The sequence below is a fragment of the Prorops nasuta genome, unplaced genomic scaffold (genome assembly GCF_024137725.1).
Source record: "Prorops nasuta isolate Cenicafe-Biocafe unplaced genomic scaffold, Cenicafe_Pnas_1.2 PNAS00006, whole genome shotgun sequence".
Classification (NCBI taxonomy): domain Eukaryota; kingdom Metazoa; phylum Arthropoda; class Insecta; order Hymenoptera; family Bethylidae; genus Prorops; species Prorops nasuta.
In genome coordinates, this window is record NW_027116803.1 from 3,561,747 (window position 1) to 3,581,936 (window position 20,190).

At 41.4% G+C, this 20,190-nt stretch overlaps 2 protein-coding genes across 2 annotated transcripts in view; one reads left to right on the forward strand and one right to left on the reverse strand.

The window, feature by feature from the left end:
* The first annotated feature begins 2,011 nt into the window (after positions 1-2,011).
* Positions 2,012-6,877, forward strand: LOC136774113 (uncharacterized). The gene is made up of 6 exons (XM_066728213.1): positions 2,012-2,448; positions 2,541-2,667; positions 2,754-2,851; positions 3,953-4,179; positions 4,832-5,389; positions 5,479-6,877. The coding sequence occupies exons 1-6, from the start codon at positions 2,410-2,412 to the stop codon at positions 5,807-5,809; spliced, it is 1,380 nt and encodes a 459-aa protein (XP_066584310.1). The 5' UTR covers positions 2,012-2,409; the 3' UTR covers positions 5,810-6,877.
* A 2-nt stretch (positions 6,878-6,879) lies between these two features.
* The window catches only part of Myo10A (Myosin 10A), a 38,507-nt gene continuing 25,196 nt past the window's right edge, over positions 6,880-20,190 (reverse strand). Inside the window, exons 26-33 of the mRNA XM_066728212.1 lie at positions 9,743-10,119; positions 8,859-9,159; positions 8,186-8,581; positions 7,913-8,097; positions 7,700-7,832; positions 7,401-7,605; positions 7,191-7,327; positions 6,880-7,113 (exon numbers count right to left, since the gene is read on the reverse strand). Of these exons, the coding sequence (XP_066584309.1) occupies positions 6,883-7,113; positions 7,191-7,327; positions 7,401-7,605; positions 7,700-7,832; positions 7,913-8,097; positions 8,186-8,581; positions 8,859-9,159; positions 9,743-10,119 (1,965 nt within the window). The 3' untranslated portion in view covers positions 6,880-6,882. The remainder of the gene's footprint in view (positions 7,114-7,190; positions 7,328-7,400; positions 7,606-7,699; positions 7,833-7,912; positions 8,098-8,185; positions 8,582-8,858; positions 9,160-9,742; positions 10,120-20,190) is intronic.

The following is a 20,190-nucleotide window of genomic DNA, read 5'->3' on the forward strand; positions in this document are numbered from 1 at the left end:
CTCTCTTCTCTCTGTTCCCCTCTCTCCCCGATATAGGCTCTTTTCCCCCTACGACCTCTCGCAACTCGCTCAATTCGTCTCCCGAGACACCCAAGAACACCCGAGACTCTCATCTTTTTTTGCACAACACAAACATACCACTAGGCTTTCACCTTATAACTCTATCTAATGTGTTTTAGTGATTACTATAAATGCAGCAGAAACCCTGAGTAAAACTTACAGTTTTCGACCATCTTAACCTTAACTCTCCTGGCTACTAATTGTCGTTTAATACACTTTTTGCGTAACAAACCTTTAGACTCTGATTCTTCTTAATTGTTCCTATACTACCAATGTTTACATTTTCAAAATCTGTCCCGCTAGTTGGACAATTACAAGTTATACCCATTCTGTTATTCTGTCACCTATTTGGCTATTCAGACATACCACATATATAGTACTATTGAAAAATAAAGACCGTTGATATTCACTAAACATTTTGCTCTTGTAATTTGAGCCTCTCTTCAATACTCTATATATTTTTTACATGAATTTCTAAGCGATTATTGATACAAAAATAGCTGCGGTTGATGTTGTTTTGTTTTTATTGCAGGTGGCGAGTAGGAAGCATGAATTTGCTTATATACAAGGAAATGCAAAATCTTAGAAGAAAAATAAATTCGTTTTAAATTATAGTTAACTGGTTATGCTAGTTTTTATCTAGTATGTTAGTCATTACAGCTCTAAGACTCGTGCTTTTCTGTATTACTTTTAAAATTTTCATTATACAAAAATCTCACTTGGTAAATTATGCTGTATTCGACCATTCATTCCTTCAATTGTTCCAGAAACATCATTATAAAATCTACCTATATTCCCATAATATTGTACCTCGAATAGACCTTTTTCATTTGTGTTAATTCTTATACTTTCATTTCCGGTGAGACATAGTAGTAATTACATAGGTTGGGCGACTATTAGTTATTAGTGATTCACGATCTGAGTCAAGACACGACTATGATTTAGTAGTGAAATTGAATCTTCAGGGAAACCTTTGTCAAATGTTTTACCTTAACATTGCAAGATTTGATCGAATTCACGTACATTGTCGTCGCTTTTGTTGCGAACAGTGATATAAGGTCTTTTCAGAAGCGATTAGTTCAAAGATAGTCACAAATCGAGAACACAATAGTCGCATTATTTGTTACGTTACGTATGATTAAGTATCCAGGCTACATATATCTGCCGGTTGAAAAAGAAGTATAAATATAATGTAGGCAGCGACGATGCAAAGCTGCAATTGCCACGAACGATTAACCGTAAAAGGATATCTTTCGAATTATAGATTCGTCGAGACTACATTTCCACATCAGACTGTGTCTGATAAAAAAAAATGTAGAATCGTAAACACCTCGACTGTGTAAACTTCCTACCATGCAATTATACTTCTAATACTCTTTTCGCATTTATACTCGAACTCGACTTGGAAAAACATAAACAATGCACCTGCAGTATAAACATTGAAATTATTTGGTTCGTCTCTCCTATTAGTTAAATAAAAATATGTAAACAAATACAACACAAAAGCTAATAGTTTAAAATTTATTACATTCTGCACGAATATCGCATATATACCAGTGCCATAAAAAATTAATTTCAACGCAGCGCAATTTTTTATCTCATTACACCTTTGTCATACAGCTTTCCTTTTTGTAGAATTGGCTGCAATTATATATTTCTTGGAGAGTATGCTGTTTTTGAGAAAAAGTGTGTGATAAAATTGTCGAATGGTATATAATCGAAGGTGTTGGTCGCTTTGAATGCTTTTGCAAGAGTTTCGAGTGGAAGCAGTTCAAGGTGTTTTAAGTACGGTTAACCATGGATACTATGCAAATTCACACCGTCCTGCGCCAATGCATCGTGCGATAATAGTATTGTTGTTTCCATGCGTACGCAGACCTCACCGCGAGACACTGCGGGCTACCTGGCCTACCTGCAGACCGAGCCACGAGCTTCGTTTCGCTATCTCCTCCACTGTGCTACCACTGCTACCAGCTCCACTCCACCTTCGGTTTCAGTCTCTTCAGCCTCAGTCGTCGCTTACACGTCAACCGCACGATTCGAAAAGCATCCGCCTCTTCCTACAACTTTTCATTATCTTCACTCCTCAGTCTACGCGAATTCACCAGAGTGACCGTCGTAATCTCACGAGCCTTTTCTCAAGCGCATAATTTCAACACGATCAAACTACACTGCGAGTTGCAAAGTGAAGATGTGCGTGATTATCCGTAAAATTCACCAGAACTTTGCAAATGTGGATTAATATTATTGTGTAAAGTTTTAAGATAGGATTAGGTAATGTCCTAACTGTAATTATTCGCTACTTTCCTCTTTGAGTTTTGCGACGAGATTTCTACAAGCGTTTTCATTATGTGGAACCGTAAAGTGTTCATTAGGATCGTAGAAGTGGTAGGTGGAAGAGAATTTACTGTATGCGTGTAGATAAAGCCTTTCTCCCGATACATGTATAAAAATGTTCATATAACAAATCTGAATTTCAGCTTCTTTGCATATCTTGTGTAATCGCTTTGAGAGTGACTGACGACGAGAGTAGAAGAGTAGCACATTACTTGAGAAATATAAGTAGGCAATGGTTTCAATTGGACAACGTGACGTGGGGTGCTATAGGTAATAATAGTTCTTAATTTATTTGAAGTTGTCCAGGTAAGCATTCTCGTGTACATCGTTTGTTTTCTATTTTCTTGTCTTTGCAGGCGCTGCTCTTGCGGCCGCAACCTGCGGTGGCTATTTGATCATAACCGCGGGTCTCTTGATCGCAGCTGCCACTGGAGAACTGAAAGGGCGCAAAGCGGTAATTAAAGCTCCTCCGTTTACACCATGACCAATGCCATATTTGATTTTATAATTGCCATTAACGCGCCCTTTTCGTACATCGATTAAGCAACTCTGCTACAACCTGGCAAATTGCCTTATTGTTTAGACATTCCAAACTATCGTCTTCTCTGCAAGAATTGCATTGTCTACTCAATGACGCTGATTTCATCCAACCGTACGCACTCTTCGCTGTCTTTTAAAACCACGAGGCAATTTCCAAAATTTACAAAACAAAGTGTACAATACTCAGGAATTATACGATTTTTCCCATGGCAGACTGTAAAAATGCACGAATACTTTTTGTGCTCTACGCTGGCAGTCAATTAACGGACAAAAACCCTATTGTTTGATATAATATATTATATTTGTAAAGTAGAACGGTACGGCCTTGAAGTGACAATTTGATGTTTTTCTATACGACGCGAATGACGCAGTTAGAAAAGGTTATTCGTGTACGTGCAGTGTATCTGTTCTAATGAATCCTCTTCTTGCACATCGTTTGTCTGTTATACGTACAGTGTATAATATGCTGCATGGGAACGATCGTTGGACATTTTGGATACGGAGACGCCTTTAACGGTGACGGACGTAAATCTTGAAGAGTGCATTATGCTAACGAAGGGTGTGTAATGTTGAGAGATTTGTTAGCTGAGAATAGAATATCGTTCGTGAGAATATCGACGACGTAACGTAGCGTTCGAGAAGCTGTCATTGATGGCCAAGGTGAAAAGACTCCTCCTTAGCGAACTAATAGCGAATAACGCAACTACATCCTTCGTCGAACGTTATTATGAACGCCGCGTAACTCATACGTATGCAACTATAACTTATCAAATGACTCATAATAGGGCTGGGCTCCTCTCGACTGAATCTTTTGACACTGAACCAAGCTAATAAACGCAATTGCAGGAATGCTGAATATACTTCCATATGTATCAGATCATTTCAGTAGCTGTGTAGTAATTTAGAATGCCCTGATGCTATCTATGTTTCTTTTTTTTTTATATAATTCCACGTAATGCAATGAGAACTTTCGTATAATTGTACAGCTAAATCGTCCTTTTCATTTTAATTCAAGGAAATCTTTATGCTGGGTTTGGGAGTGATACTCTTCGGGATCGTTGGTGGACTTTCCATGGCGTCCATAGAGAGCGTCTCACCCGATCTCGTGGATAATGCAGCAGTTTTTGGAGCACTGTGCCTAGTGACAGCACTCGTATTCATAGCAGATATTTTAATGTCTTATCCGAAAGATAAAAAGAGGCATGGTACCACTCAAACCTTCGTGGACAAGGACTCAGGCAAGTTTCGTAAAGGACAGGATGTCTCTGCCTCCGCGTAATTTTTCTCTCACCTGTAGATACATCTGGTGATCTTTCCACACCTAGATCACTTTTTTCTTTTTTTTACTTATCTCTTTAAAATTATACCCCGAGTGTTCACACACTTACCAACTGTTTATATGCACCAGTTCTCCAATGGACTTAATAAAAAAGATTCATCAACACATACGTCAGAGTTCAAACAATAAATCTCTCACCTGCGTTAATAATGAATGATACTCTAAAAGCTTTGGCATTCTTGTGTCTTACGACGTGAATACTTCAATCGGACTCTTTTTCTTTCAACTATTCTTAACCATTGTACACCACGTTATTATTTTTTATTGTGTTGTATATGTATACGGATTACGCGAGTACGCAGTACCGTCTTTATTACACCAGAAATCAACGTACAATAGCGTATCGTATTCACGGCTGCGTGTCAGTGGAACTTATGCGCGTGTCTTAATTGCGCACACGTGTGTGTGCGTATACGCGTGTTTCCACGAATTTTCCCGTGTATACCGCTGTCATTCCTCTCTTTCGTTTCATTTTCTTTCTATTAGTACTGTATAGAATTACCATAGGTGTTTTACGAGTATTACAAAAGAAATTCTTCGCAATACCGTAGCCAGAACACAGGTGATACCAATGGTGACGACGGAGAAAGAGGGCAAGCCGAAGTTGAACGGTAACGCAAGAAGCACGGAAGTTGAGGAGGAAGGTGGTAATGTAAACGTGGCGTTTGAGAGGATGGACGGTCATCGGGGAAAAATGGACGACCGCGACGGAGAATTTCAAGAGATTGAGAGACACTCCTCCAGAGCGCCGCTTGCAACGGCGGATGAATTCGAGGAGGATAGAAATCGAAAGTTCGATCACGTGGAGAGACAATTGAGGGAGTACGCGCAAAATTTTGAAAATGGCCTCGCGTTGAGAGACTCGCAGAGGTATCGCGATGAAAAATTGCACGGGAAGCAAATGAGGGAGCCCTACGAGAAGGATCGCAGGTTCGATGAATCGAGGATCTCGTACAGGGGTCAGGATATTTTTCAGCGGCCCGTCGACGAAGTCGATACTCCTCGGTTTCCGGTTAGCGTTGAGAAGACTGCTGAACCGATGTTTGCCAGAGTCGTTAATCCTGCTGTGAAAATCATGAGAGTCGATCGAGAGGTCGATGATCACGAGTACAGGTAGAGTTTTGCTAGGTTGATTTTTCTCATTATCTATTGTTAGATGCGCATATTTAACGTGATGCTGTTTTTTCCCCCCCAATTAACAGGTATTCGGATAACAGTCAGTACGATAATGTTCCAACGAGAATAAGAGGTACTTCACCGGGGATCTTGAAAAAAAGTCGAGACGTCTCGTTTAACGTACCACCACCACCGAAATCCTATAGCGATAGACGCGATAATGCTAAGGATGATATTCAGATCCTAGAAGAATCCTTTAGCTCTCTGAGAACCATTAGCACGGGCACTCAGACCGGAGTACGACTGCCTTCTTCTCCCACGGATCCTGGATACGTTCGTCACACGGCGAGTAACTGGCCTCAGGATCGTAAAACGAAAACTCCGGGATCTAGCCCCGAGAGAGACACTAGATACTAGTATTTCGTTATTACTCCGAAACAACCTATCTTCTTCTGCTAAGTTCAATGAATTTTTCTAACAGCTGCATATTTTACTTATTTTTTTAATATAAATTTGCCATTTTTTGTATGCATTCTGACTACTCACAGAGAGATCTCCGAGTTGCATTTCTAACGAGTAATACAGACTGTTCGTTCTACTGTTTTATACTTTGTACTTGAACCATTGACATTATCGTATCGATAAAGATTGTATTTAGGCCTTGGGGGAATGAAACTGGCACGATTATGTAATTTATTTTTACATGTATAAACTTTAATGTAAACATAATCATTTGCATTCACTTTGTATTTGTATATGCGTACGCACAGATATTAATAATTATTGTCTTGGTTATTTTATTTGTTAGTTTCTTATAACACTGAATGATTAAGATAAGACTTGTACCTTCTTGGGACGTAACATTTCTCTTAAAATTCATTATAAACAAATGTCCACAATTTTATATAAACTATGAAATGCTGATGATTGACAATCTTAAGAGTTATGGACGGACATTTGACTTAAAATTAAAACTAGAATTGGCAACATCTTCCTCGTTCATCATCGGATAAACAAAATTTGTATTGCTAAAGAAAATCAAATGTTAATACGTAGATTTATTATAAGAATCTATAAGACTCTTTCCAAGGTTTCTCTGTTTCCAGAAGTTTTTCACGCACGTTCTATTACTATTAGTAATAATAAAAACAATTAACAGTTCATCTCTTAAAACGAAAACTTACAACGGTAAATATCGATGTGTTCAGTTTAAATGTATTGATAGCTACTATATTAAAAATTCGAAGCTTCTTGCCCCGTTGAAATATCTTCGGTGCAATGTAATAGTTGCTTTTATTAATTTCAACTTAACAGTTATTAACGCGTATGTACAGAGCCGAGATTAAACGCATAATTATTTGAGCATTTTGTTTCTTCTCGTTATTGGAGGACATTATTGTTCATCGACGGGATAATTTCTGAGACATTTTTGGAAGACCATACATACGTGACTGTAAAACTAAATATTTACAGTTCACAGTTTAACAATTTTATCTCATTCCGAATCCAATGCCAGCGCCTTGAGCATTCGTTGTCCTTTGCTCCATGGTAATGTATTGCCGGATCAGACGAGAAATTTCATGAGCCTGTTCGGTTTGAAGTCTCGTGATTCGTTGTTGCATCAAATTGCCGCATTTCATGTCGAGATATAAAGTTCCTTCCTCGGACTTTACCTTTCTCGTAGAAATCACCTCCGAATATGGATACTGATGCAACGTTTCCTACAAGATCATAAAGCATTAAGGTTAATCCTTTGGAAGACATAAAATAAATTGACTGATTGCTACCAATGACTTACGTGAGTTATTCGATCTATAAAATGCACTCCATGACGATTTAAAGCCAAAATGTAATCACCTCCCTTCTCTTTCCCTTCGGGCACTCTTGTTACCGCGAAGAAACTAGATCCGAATAATGGCCACTTGGAAAGAATTTCTACGAAGGATTTCATGATGTTAGCCACGACCACTATTACAAATAAAAAGAATCAAGTATCTTATCGCTTTACCAAGAACTTGTGCTTTGGAGGCGGCTGCAGTGATATGCTGAATATTGTTCCAAGCTTGCAGGACCATGCTCGACCATTGTTGAGGTCTTGGTTCTCTTAAACTTAGGGCTGGTTTTGGCAACAAAAATTTTATTTCTTTCGTAGCTGGTTCGTGAGTCATGTCGGCTGCTCTGTGCAACAAAGCTGCTATTTGAGCCATGTCGTACTGAAAATAAACGTGATAAAATTAATTAATTGCCATAAGAGTAATGCGATATGAGCCAACCAATATTATGCACACTATAAGTGAAAAAACTAACAATTATCTCCTGAGGTAAGTGTTCTCCGGGCAAAACTAATAACAGGCCCTCCAAATAGTCTGGGACAATTTGGTTGAAGACAACCTCTATATACAAAGGTGCATCCAGTCTTAGGGGATAGTACCAAACAGATCTGCATAAATTTTAATATAAATTAGTATAAGGTATATGTGTATATTATCTTTTATTACACGACAATGACACTTTAATTACCTGCAGAATATCAAGTAAAACACTTGATGATTTTTATGTAGCTCCGTTGTAACATCAAGTACATACTCGTCTCTTGCCAGTGGCATAGTGAAAGCATCCCCTTCCACAATGCAATATAACGAGAACTCATCCATTTCATGCAGGTTTCTTACTGAGATTATGTTACACATTTCTTCAATCACATCCTAAAATGGAAAATAATACCACCATTATATTGACATTAATGTGTGTGTGGGATTTATTTTTATTTATTAAAATAATGCGTTAACTCACTTGAACGACCGTCGTGCATTTTGTATTAATGACTCTTTCAGTACCACCAGGCAATCTGTAAATTTGTCTCTTGGCATTTCTCCCAGCACTGATTGCCATAATTTCCTCGACACTGGGTACATTTTTCCTTCCACCATATTTGACAGTTTTCCTAAGATTTTGCAAGCAAACGGTAGCCGTACCATGGTAAGCCCGTCGTTTATCGTAAGCAGCGGTTTCAAGATATTTCGTCAGATAAGGCCGAAGTCCGTCACTGCAAGTGAAGTAAGCAGCGACAATGCTGAAAAGTCGCCAGCCACGTTGACAACTATCAGGATTCGGACTCTTGTTGTTAGTCGTTTGTTTCATCAGTTGGCAATAAACCTCATCCCGAAGATGCTCGTACTTGTGACAAAGCTGAAAAATATAGAGCATTACGGAACTTTCGATATAACTAAGATTTCAAGGTCTGTTATAGAGTCGAAAATGACCGAGTCATTTTACAATCAGGACAGAAAGATGAGTCTGGAGTGAAATGGAAAAAAAAAACAGCTTGATCAAGGTAAAGAAAGTAGCAACCTCACGGAAGTAATGACCCAGTAATAAGAAAATGGCGCCGAGCTCATTGATTCAGTAAAAAGTTTTTGGTTTTCAGAAAATTTCCATGTAAATGTGTATAATGATGGCTACTCACAGTGAGAATAGCATAGACGCAATTAACTTCGTTCATATCCGCAGGCAATGGTTGATCACCCATGTATCCCATGAGGCACAAGAAACATTGTACTGCGAGAGCACTCAAATCGGCGTCCAGCCTCAGGAGACTTTGTTCTATTGGCACCGTGGAATATTTCACAAGATCCACTTGCTCCTTCCAGGTCCATTCTGCACCATCCTGACTCTTTCCCTTTTTATTTTTCTTCTTGCCCTTCAGTGACTCGATAACCTTCAGCGATCCGCTTATCGAACCATCCGCAGTCTTAAGCATTTCGAATCTGAAGGAAAGAAAAATCAGTTCCATCATGGTACCTGCGATTTCATCGAAAAATTATCTTTTTATCTTCTTCCGTATTAAATTATCAGCACGCGCTATTTCTACCTATATATACGATGTTAAAAATAATTACTGCAGCCTTTTGTAGCAGGAAAGAGAGAGAGAGAGAGAGAGAGAGAGAGAGAGAGAGAGAGAGAGAGCGAGCTCGTTTGTAACGCGCGTGTGCGTGCACTCATCAGACATGCAGTTTATCATTGGGACGCTAACTATTCTAGCGAAGGTACACGAAGAAATGAGGAGGAGTCTAGGAAGAAAAAGAATAAAGACTGAGGATGTACGGTAACCGGTCAATGCTCGGTGATATCCATAGGCTGCAAATGTTATGCTTTCTCAACACGCTTCTTGCATAAGACTCCTGTTACACTGCATTAATTTTATTTTAATTGATACACCGCCATATTAATCATCTTACGATTCTCTTGGGCTAGTTATTTATTCGATGCAAAAGATTTGCAATTGAACGTAGGTAAAATGTGCTCTGGTATAAAAATCCGTATGACTATATAGCGTCGATAATAACTTACTTTTCTGTGCTTTGTCTGAAATTCAGCATGGCATACTGCAAAAGAGAATGTTTGCCATCGTTAAGAACTGGCCCACTCTCGTAAATGCCCTCTTCGGGAAGTCTGCCATTGTCTTCCGGCTGACGCCATTCCTGGTTGGGGCTCAAACGCTGGTTCTGTTGATTCTTTTGATGATTCGCATGATTCACGGCGGATACATGATTCGACATGCGATTCGTTGCCATGTGGTTTTCGTGATTCGTGACCAGATGATTGGCCTGACCGTGCGACTGTATGTGATTCGCTGATCCATGATTGGCCTGGGACTGGATCGATTTGGTGATCAGAGATACGTGATTCTCCGGATGATTCGACTTGTGCAGCGGTTTCTGGTCGATCTGCGAGAAAATCAGAAAAATCTTGTTAACGCGATTGTTCGACACAATTTGTCTTTCCACGAATTACCAAGGCCTGTAAATTACTCTCTTGGCTTTTCATGATTTGACTCATTAGTGTGTTGAGCTATTAAATTATAGGTTTTTACGTCGACAAACTTGCAAGTTCTGCCTGGCACTTGCGAACAGCGAGAATAGGATAAGCGGATAGTCGACCCTGACCTACATAGTCCTCAATGCATCGAGATGCACCGTAAGGTGCAAATTGTGGTCACGTTACAAATACAGCAAACAGCTTGGCTGGCTTATCTTTGGCGAATCAATTATATTCAATAGCTTTAATAGGAGACAATAAGCGAACCTTTCAACTTGCCTGCCGCGATTCGTTCACTGATTATGTTATACAGCGGTAGAATCCGCGTGAGTCTTAAATATATTCAACTTCCTGTGTCTTAACTCGTCCATCTAGCGGTAGTGCCATTTTTACCTAATTCCATAGATCGAAATACATGCAAAATGCGTGTATGCCACATCCGCAAGATTTAATAGTCTTATAACAGGTTTTGAAGATAGCATCGAAGATGCGCAGAAAGACGAGACGTTCGCTCGAGTCAAGGACACTTTTTCAACAGGATAAATTTAGAATATTCAATTAAATGTTTGGCAAAAAAAATCACACGCACGCACAATCAATGTAAATAGATACTCATGGATATGTAAAGTCCAGTCGCGATAACGAATTTTGGTGGACGCAAGAATCCTCGAAAATTGATTAATCAGCGATTTGCATAAACGCAAATTCAGGATTAGAGTGTTATCTACTTTCCGGATAAGAAAAACCTCTGGACGAGTGTTTCTACAACCGCGTGCGTGTCGTCCCTGAAAACCAGTGGTGTATATAGCGTAGAGAGGAATATTATAGCGAATAAATGGCAGAAGAGATGCTTATTAATCGAGGACAGTCAAGTGTTATTGGGAGCGCATGACCTGGTGGTAACTCTTGACTTTCTCGTCGAGCTTCTGCAGAGTTTCCTGGATGGTGGTGAGTGTCCTGTCGTTGGATTTTTCTTCGGCCTGCTCGTTTTGAGTTCTGAGCTCCTCGAATCTCTTCAAGATCTCTCTAACACTGAGTTTACTGCCGTCCACGTTTTCCTCCCTGATGGTCTCCATCTTGGACACTTTGCGGTCGCTATTACCGCGCGTCACGATCTGATCGCTGTCGTAAAAGTCCTGAATAAGTCCGTCGAGACGCTCGTCGGCCGTAGCATCCTGACGATAACGAAGCTGCGAGGAAAGCCCGTATTTTCTGAACTCGTTGGAGTCGGAGTTGCTCGGCGGACCGGACGAAAGACTGGAGGAATTTCGGCCACTCCTCAATTGGCAGCCCTCCTCCAATCGCAGCTGCTCGATCGTAGGCTGAACTGGACTTCGACCGTTCGATCGATCGTTGTCCTCCTGCGGAGACGAATTGTTCGAATTAAGCGAATTGGTCGCGCGAACCACTGGATTCAGATAGGGCTTCTGGTCCAGTTTCGACACGTCTATCCGCGGAATGTTCTCGTATTCATATTTCTGCTGATGCGCGAAAACATCTTTCTTCGCGAAATCCTTCCTGGAAGATTCCAGAACTCTCGATAATTGCTTCACGTTGTTCTTGTTCACGTCGAGATTCGTAGTGGAGTCCTGAGATATCTTTCGCTCCTCCAGCTTCTTCTTCCGCTTGCAATCGTCTTTGGCAAAGAATTTGATGAATCTGTTCTTCTGCTCCTTCTCGGCTCTTCGATCGACGTTCGATGCTTTTTCCAAGAAGGCGCCTGAATCATCCGTATGACCGTACTCGTCGCTGCTCAGCTCTGACTCCGAAGACTTTACCAGCAGACTGTCCGGGGAATTTGTCTTCCGATCCTCGTCCGAGAGACTCTTCGGGTCGTACTTGCTGATCAGATTGCTCAGGCTCTTTCTCCTCGAGCATTTGTCGTGGTCCTCGTAGTGCTTTCTGTAGTCCTCGTTGAGATTGCAGGGAGTGGATCGTCTCTCGATCCTCGAGTCCCTCTTTGGTTCCAGCTCCTTTCTAGGATAATCCTGAGATTCCAACTTTCGCAGGAACTCCGACCTTCTAACGATACGCTGGACATTGTTGAAGGGCTTCGCTTCGACCTTGTGGAACTCGTACTCGGATGACTCCGAATAGTCCGTGAACTGACTCAGGATCTCCGGTCGATGCTTCTGCTTCTTCTTCAAGGTCATCGGTAGTTCCGCCCAATTGCCCGAAAACCTCCTCGAGAAAACTGCCTCGGCGTCAGAGACTTCCCTCTCCATTTTGCTCGTGCAGAATTATCAGGGTGTCAATGAGGTCACTTTGATTTCTCCGACTTTCCCATCGCGATTAATCCCACTGACCCGATAAGCGATTCGTCATTAATCCTTCCTCCACAGCAGTCATATCGCCGATGATGTTGAACCTACAATTTTTTAGCTCGCTAAAACACGCCCTTCGCCAGAGCCACTGTCCCCATTCTCGATAGTACCACTCTATCTCCGTTGTAGATCGTTTGGTTCCATGCGACAAGCAAGAGTAAGTGCCTTTGCAAATTACACGAATACCTCCACGTACTTTGCTCGATAGGAATGATTGGTGGGAAATCGGATGCCCGAGTGACGTTTAACGCGATATTAAAGCACGCGAGAGGGGGACCGCTAGAAATCGTGTTCCATTAAGCTGGAGGATATCGGTATGTGTGTGTGTGTGATTGTCGTTCATTTTTTTCTAAACCGCCGAGCCGAGCTCCGAGCTCAACGACACGTGAAACCGGCCACGTAAATTCATCGATCGACTCGGTGGAAAAGCGTTCGAAGGCCAAGTTTGCATAATGCGTTTTCCGGAGTGGATAAAAATCGTTGGAGGTAATTTTGTTGGAGTACCATTAATCCAAGATAGAGTTGCATCAGGATTCTACTATAAAATATTTCATAAAAAAAGAACGATGGGAACCGAATTACAAATAGTTGTCTGTCAGCATCGATGGAGCGTTTAGAAATTCCTCCGAGAGATATGCTGATTCAGCCGCACCTCAGGGTGGAACAACAACGTCAAAATGTCTCGATAGAGCTCCGCGCATTGTTGACCGAACACGCCCAGCCGGAAGATGAAATTATATCAGCCGCTCGCTATAAGCCGGCCGATAGGCGCTTTGTCATTGAAAGCTAGAATATTCCTCGAGTTCGGGGTGGGTGGTTCATTTGCAAGGCAAAGAAATCGTAAGCAGGGCTTAATGATTTCTCCAGTGACGCGGGAGATAAGGTTATCGAAGCTCGATCTTATTAAACAGGTAAGTTTGATATACTGGAGGGCAAGGCGTATGCTGCCGCGTTATAGGCTGTGGATCACGGAAGCAGAATCTCTTCGTGGCGCTCGTCGTGAGAAATTCCACGGAGAAGAAGCAAACTTCTCGTGGGATCCGGCCACTCGCGGAACAATATACACTTTTAATTATAATTATCTACCATTAACCGAGTCTTCTCTAGAGTCTCTAACTAAATGGGAAAGGCCTCGACTTTCCTAGGAGCTTAATTCGTGTACGTTGCGCGAAATACACGCCATAAAAACCAGCAGCTGAGCCTTCGCTTTTTATCAAAACTCATTTTCACGCCACCCACTTTGTCCTCCATCACTTTTCCATTTATATGCATATAAGTACGTAAATCCTAACAACGGGACAATCAAGTTTTATTTCAATTTTCTAGGTCATTGCTTATTTTCACACACACACTTCTTATAACGATTGAAGAATCTTCTTCCATAGATCGCATAATCTTCATCATCTGCAGGGGGCCGGCAAGTATACCCGTTCTTTTCATATAATACCTTCGACGACTATGGTGAAACAAATGTACGGTTAATCAATGGCTATTATTCTTGATACACCGTAGATATATACAGATCGATATCAGCTTTCTCTACTTTGGCACGCGTGTTTCTATGCACGTGTATAAGTACGAGCCACGCAACTTGGCTCTTTTTCAGTATATACGCACTATTCGCGAGTGTGTATGAACACACAACGATCGTTAACGATCTAAACGATCTCGTGACTATTACGCGAGATCGAAAGGATTCGACTTGCGCAACGAAATCATGACCATAAGTCTGCCACATGCCAAACTGGCCAAAACAATGACTGGAAAGAAACTTCGTAACCTAATCCACATTTCTCAAGTGTGCAGCTTTATGGCCGAACAACGCGATAATAAATGCTCGATAATTACCGGCTGCAGATTTTCTCCCAATTATTTTCCTCCTCTATTTCCGTACTTTTTATTACTAATCGCATCGCTTAATTACGAGGTAACACCGTGAGTGATAAAGCAGATAAAGCCGGACGAACAATTTTATAGTGTTATAGAAGGATACGCGTTGCGATGGTAGGTAGTAATTATTTTTTCCTAATTAGCATGAATAATTATTCGAAGCTGAGAATCCTCAGAAATGATGAAAGTATAAATTTTGATTGATGGTAATGGTTTTCATTTACAATACTCTATTTGTATATATACAACACGCGACTGTTGCACGTGGACATCCATTATGGAGTGTTTCTCAATGCGCAAGCGAATGGGACAGTATAGGATGCAGATCTACGATTTAAAGCAGCCACTTTCGTCACACGAATACCAAGTTGTTTCTCCGTGTAACTATGCGCGCACTCCCGAATCGCCAATTAACTCGTATAGGGCAAAAATTTCTTCCTATACAACACGAATAAATTCTGCATGTTCCACAGAAATTCTGCCACTGTGATCGCAAGTATCGCAACGCGTTTTAGGATCAAGGATAGAAACAGCAGCAGCAGGATTGTGAAAATCATGTTTTTGCGACATCTTTTTCCGAGCTTCTTCTTTGCCGGTCATGCGCTATTAATGATGCGTTCATCCATTAATTTCACACCGTCTCGCATATTAACGAATAGGTATAATTACAGTTCCAAAGAGTGACGCGAAACGCAATACCATCGAGACTCGAGTACCCTCGACCCCGTACTCGCGGCATATCAGAAAACAATGCATCAACTTTGCTCTCTAAACGCGACCCCCCAAAGCGAACGAATTTACGAAGACTTTCAAGGTCAGGCGTGGTTCGCTTTCCAGAGAAAATGACATTCCGTCGTTGGACGCGCGAGTTTCCCAATGTGAAACGGTAGTAGGGGGAGGGGGGAGGGAAAAGTAAAATAAGGTGAAGAATTGTGAATTCCCACGAAGAGAGCGAGTGATCCAAGTGGTACGTTCGAGAAGGGGCGGTCACGAATGATCGATACGAACCGGTCGTGCAGTTTAATTCACTCCACTTCTCGAGGATCGCTTATTAAGGATTTCTCTTCCGGATCGGCACACAGAGCACTTCTCGTGAGCCCGCACGCTAATTTTTCTTTTCCTCTTTTTTTCTTCTTGTGTTGTTATTGGCGCGGTTGTAAAATTGCAGCGGAGGTTGAGCGTTTCAGGCTCAACGGTCGCGTTATAGCTGCAGTCGGCGCGGCGACAGACGATGAACTGAAGGAAGAGAAGCGAAGCAGCGTTGAGAGCGTAGTAGAGCCGCGGAGAACCGGAGAGTGTTGTTCGTGTTGTTGGCGTTCGCCGAAGGAGCCGAGCGAGCCGGCTCGGTGCGGCTTCCGCAGGCTTCCGATAGGCGCTGCTGTTCCCCGCCATGCACACACCGACACATGCACGTACATGCCATACACTTCTTTATACCTTTCGGCTTTCCTTAACTACCTTTGCTGTCCTCTACTACCTTTACCTCACTTTACTACGTTTGCTACGCTTGCCTTCTCGGTGGAAGCTGCAACCCGATCGGACGATGCCTTCCACACCGATATCTGGGTCGGACCCTCCGCTCTGTACCTCTTCTTCTTCTTCTTCGTCTTCTTCTCTTTATCTGCTGCACCGTATTTAGCCCATTCCTGCGTGATACGCCACTTCTAAGAATGCGATCCCTTCGTTTTCTTCGAAACACGCAGAGAAGAATTTTAGTTACAGGCCGAACAAATCATTTTCTTCCGAGACCATGCCGAGTTTTGACTACCTCGAGTATCGTTGTGCAAACAAGCTCTCCGAATGCGAGACGCGTATCGACGTATTTATTCCTTCTGAATAATCCTTAGGGCCCCTTGAATAAGCTCTGTCGTCTTCCTCGCGCGCAGGGTCATCGGAGCAGTTAAAGTTTTACGATAAATTTATATTCCTGATTTTTCAACGTCCCGACACTCTGTGATTTTGAGATCATTTTCCATCTTGCAGAACCTCTACTTCGTTTATCTTTTTTATAATAAAGTCTGCGATAGTATTGTGAAAAATAGAAATCAAGAAAAAATTAGAATCGTATATTACAAATGTAACAGTTGGAAGCAATTTGTATTCGCAACAGCTGCTTAATGGATTTTACCGGTGGTAACAAGCTTTACTGTGTGGATGACAAGCAATGAAAGAAGAAAAGGTAAAAGGTGGAGGTTCTCTTACGGTTCGTGCGCGATGCAAGTAGGCATGATTCCGCGTAACTATGCGAACGGAGGGCAAAGCACAATGAAATAGAAATCGGAACAGGAAAGGGTCGAGAAAAGTCGGAAGCGATAGTGCATTATGGAGAATTATCATAATTTTATTGTCGATGAGAACTATCTCAAGTGCTCGTAGCATAGCGCCTCTCTAATTATACACTGCAGCTTGGATATTTCTCCAACACTGCTGTACTCCCGCTTTTACTAACAACGCCAGCTTTATTATCTATTAACAAAGCGTTACCGTAATTTATAGTATCGCTAAGCAATACTGATCTGTGCGGACTGCCCATAAATCACACGATCTTAACTACCGACGTACATTTGACAAATCCAAACACCGAGACAAATTTAAATGTGAGAAAGTCTCACTATCAAATCTATCGTAGAGGAAATGCGAGAAAAAAGTAATCACAGATTAAACAGTTAATTTTAAGTATATGAATCACGTTTTATTTTAGAGGATGCTTTAGTGAAGACTTTAAAATAAGGAGACGGTGCAGTTATTATTTAAATTGCATCTATTATCGGTGCCAGCGAGGAAAATTAGATAGAGATCTCTCCCACACACACACACACACACACACACGTGCATACACAGAGGGTTTCTAGCTATTTCCACGTCTATCTCGGAGAGGAGTACTTTATGCGTGCACGAAGTAAATGTGGCAAAGAGATTACTGGCATATTATTGTGAGTGGAGGAGAGTAAAACGGTGGTTTCCCTGTCATTATATGTGCTGTAATTTTAATTTTCGGCGGGTATACAGAAGAGGGAGCAGTAAACACAAAAGGTGCGTGCTTGGGTACGTCACGGCATGTTCAGCAGGTAAGCTTATGTTAGTAGGCGGTGCACCTGCCGTCGACGGAAACGGACGATTAAAGCCAGGACCCTTTTGAGGGTCCCATGCCACACTAGGCACAGGACCTGCTTGCCAAGATTCCGACCCTATACGCTTCTTTGCGCTTCCGCCTTTATATACCAAAGAATCGTGAGACATTTCCCTTTTTTATCCACTATTATAAACACCGACAAAAATGTGACTTGATTCAAATAAAATTTTATTCGTGTAAAACCTTCATTAAATATACACATTATTTTAATAAAATACCGATGAAAATTCTATAAAATTACTTTAATCAAATTAAAGTTTAATTCGTTTGGTTAAATTTCATTAGTATCATGTAAATATTTCATTAGTATACTGTGTTCAAAGACAGATTTTTTTTTCATCCCACTATGTTAACTCTTTCGCCAAGGAATCTTCCAGCGATGAATGAATTTCTCGACAAGACTCCTCGTCTCACCCTGCAATTACATCGTCAGTCCCTAATTACTAGGGCTGTTTCCTCGGAAAACCCTGTGGCCCTGACCCGTTACATAAACGAAAGTATAAGCGGACTCACGCTACGCTATATCATGCTATATCCGAGAATAGAGGAGCAGTAATTTTTTAAGCTACCGCAAAATGAGTAGACGTTTTTAGAATACCTCGGTTGTTTTCTATCGAAAAGAATGTGGAATTTCGAGGAGAGATATTCCCACGTTTGAGATGTCTGCAACCTTTTGAACTTTGTCTCTTTTTCTTCTCCTTGATTGGTTCTCATAAGGAAACGATGATTTAGAAGTTGCGTCAGGAAAGCATTCTACTGTTCGAAAATGATGAAATCACTGGCACTAATGGAAAAAGACTATGGACAATTGCGAGCACCCATTTTGTCTCGTTTCGCAAAAATTGTGTTATTATATGGTATATAACCCTGCCGCGTGAATTCTGCCACTTGGAGTTTTTCTTCCATTTCGCGTGAAATTGCGAGTTTATTTTTATGATAACAGCTTTTATATCGCAATTATATCGTTATTTTGTATGAATTTTTGCCAATTGAATTTATTAAAGGGCACAAAGGCACGAACTTGCGCGCATATCGTGGCTTCGGTCAATCGTGGCCCTTCTCGATTTTCGTGGCTTCCACCCAGCTGAAACTTGACTCAACTTCCGGTCGATCGTAAACACACGGTGAAATGCTACTACTCTCTCGAACCCTGAGTGAACCATTGTTAAATTTTCATTGCTCTTCAATTAGCGTGTTCTCTGCATTTAAAATTCAATCTCGAGCCATTGTTTACCAAGCCAGTAATTTTCCTACGTTACTGCTGTTTCCTGGTAGAAATACAAAATTCCAGTTATGGAAAACTCGCCTTTCGATTTTCAACGATTTTCCAGCGGATATGGAAGCTCTGGTAAATACTAGCCGGAGAAATACGCGAATGCTTTCACACTCGCGGCAACGGGTTTATCATGTAATTTTTAAAGAACCAACTGCCAACTTTTACTCGCCTTTCTTGTTTTTATCGACGATGGCAGAAAAAAACCTGGCGAAATCTCTTCTGCTGGCTTCTGCAACGTTTGATCTGAAAAGGCACGCTTCGACGGGAGGAAAAACCGGTTAACGGAAAACTCTACGGTCCCCAGAGTTATTTCCATGTTGAGATCACTCTACCATTCCGCGTCCCTCTCCCGTGCGTGCATTACACAAACGATTTCCAAACTTTGATGAACGCGCCGCACCGCCGCGTCAATATTCCCAACTTTCCTTTGAAATATCACGCTATTTAGCGTATTCACGCTTGGACGTTGCGTAAGGCAAGAAAACACGATAAAATATTAAGGTATGTAATTTCTGATATTTTATACCAGTGCGCCGTCGTCACGCGATGCGTTTGTAAATGAGAAAAAAAAATGGAGAAACGGTGACGGGGCATTAAGGCGATGAACGAGGAGCTGGATGTTCCAACGACCAGAATCGAAGCATCGAGAATATGTCGAAGATCGATAAGAACAAAAAGAACAGGATTGATTATTTGAAACAGATGCTGAGGGATCGTAATAAAGATTGCTGCTGGATCATTGACGATTCAAGGGACTTCCGGCTTCCAAGCGCCACGTATAATACAAGAAGAAGGCGTCGTTTCCGGTTAACAAGCGAGTCTCCTGAACTCGATGATTCGAAGCAAACACAACCCCCCTTCACTATCGTTATAAGAACATTTTTAAACGAATCGAGAATCGACTGTTTGTTTCTTCGATATAAAACAAAGGGGATATTCTCGAATGAATCCTTGACCTTTCACGGTTAAATGCGCGGAAGAGAAAGCTCTTTGGTGAGGACTCTCGATAGGGCTAACGTAACACAAGACTTATAATTACAAGTTTGGAACACGATGTTATTATAGTTAATCAAGTCCCGAATGGAGAGACAATAATTTCACGCGACTGGAACGACGACAAGGCAATAAAGTCTCGAACGACCTTTCGTTAGGTGTAATATATATACACGAAAAGGGTTCCCGGTGTAATAAATCCGAGCGAATAAAATTTCGCCGCGCACTATCGGTTTTGATGCGCGACGAGGAAAGCGAGAGTCCTCCTGAGCGCCGGCTGGCGAAGGTAAAAGCGTGACCTCGCTTGACCTTCGTAACGTTCGTTCCTGAAAAGCATGGAAAAGTGTGTCAGTCCACGACTCGA

What these genes read in the sequence shown, in the direction of transcription:
- LOC136774113 (XM_066728213.1), top strand. Translation starts at nt 2,410, where the DNA reads ATGTGGAACCGTAAAGTGTTCATTAGGATCGTAGAAGTG. An exon ending in TCATTAGGATCGTAGAAGTG is followed by an intron (nt 2,449 to 2,540) that starts GTAGGTGGAAGA and finishes TCTGAATTTCAG; the next exon opens with CTTCTTTGCATATCTTGTGT. An exon ending in CGTGACGTGGGGTGCTATAG is followed by an intron (nt 2,668 to 2,753) that starts GTAATAATAGTT and finishes TTGTCTTTGCAG; the next exon opens with GCGCTGCTCTTGCGGCCGCA.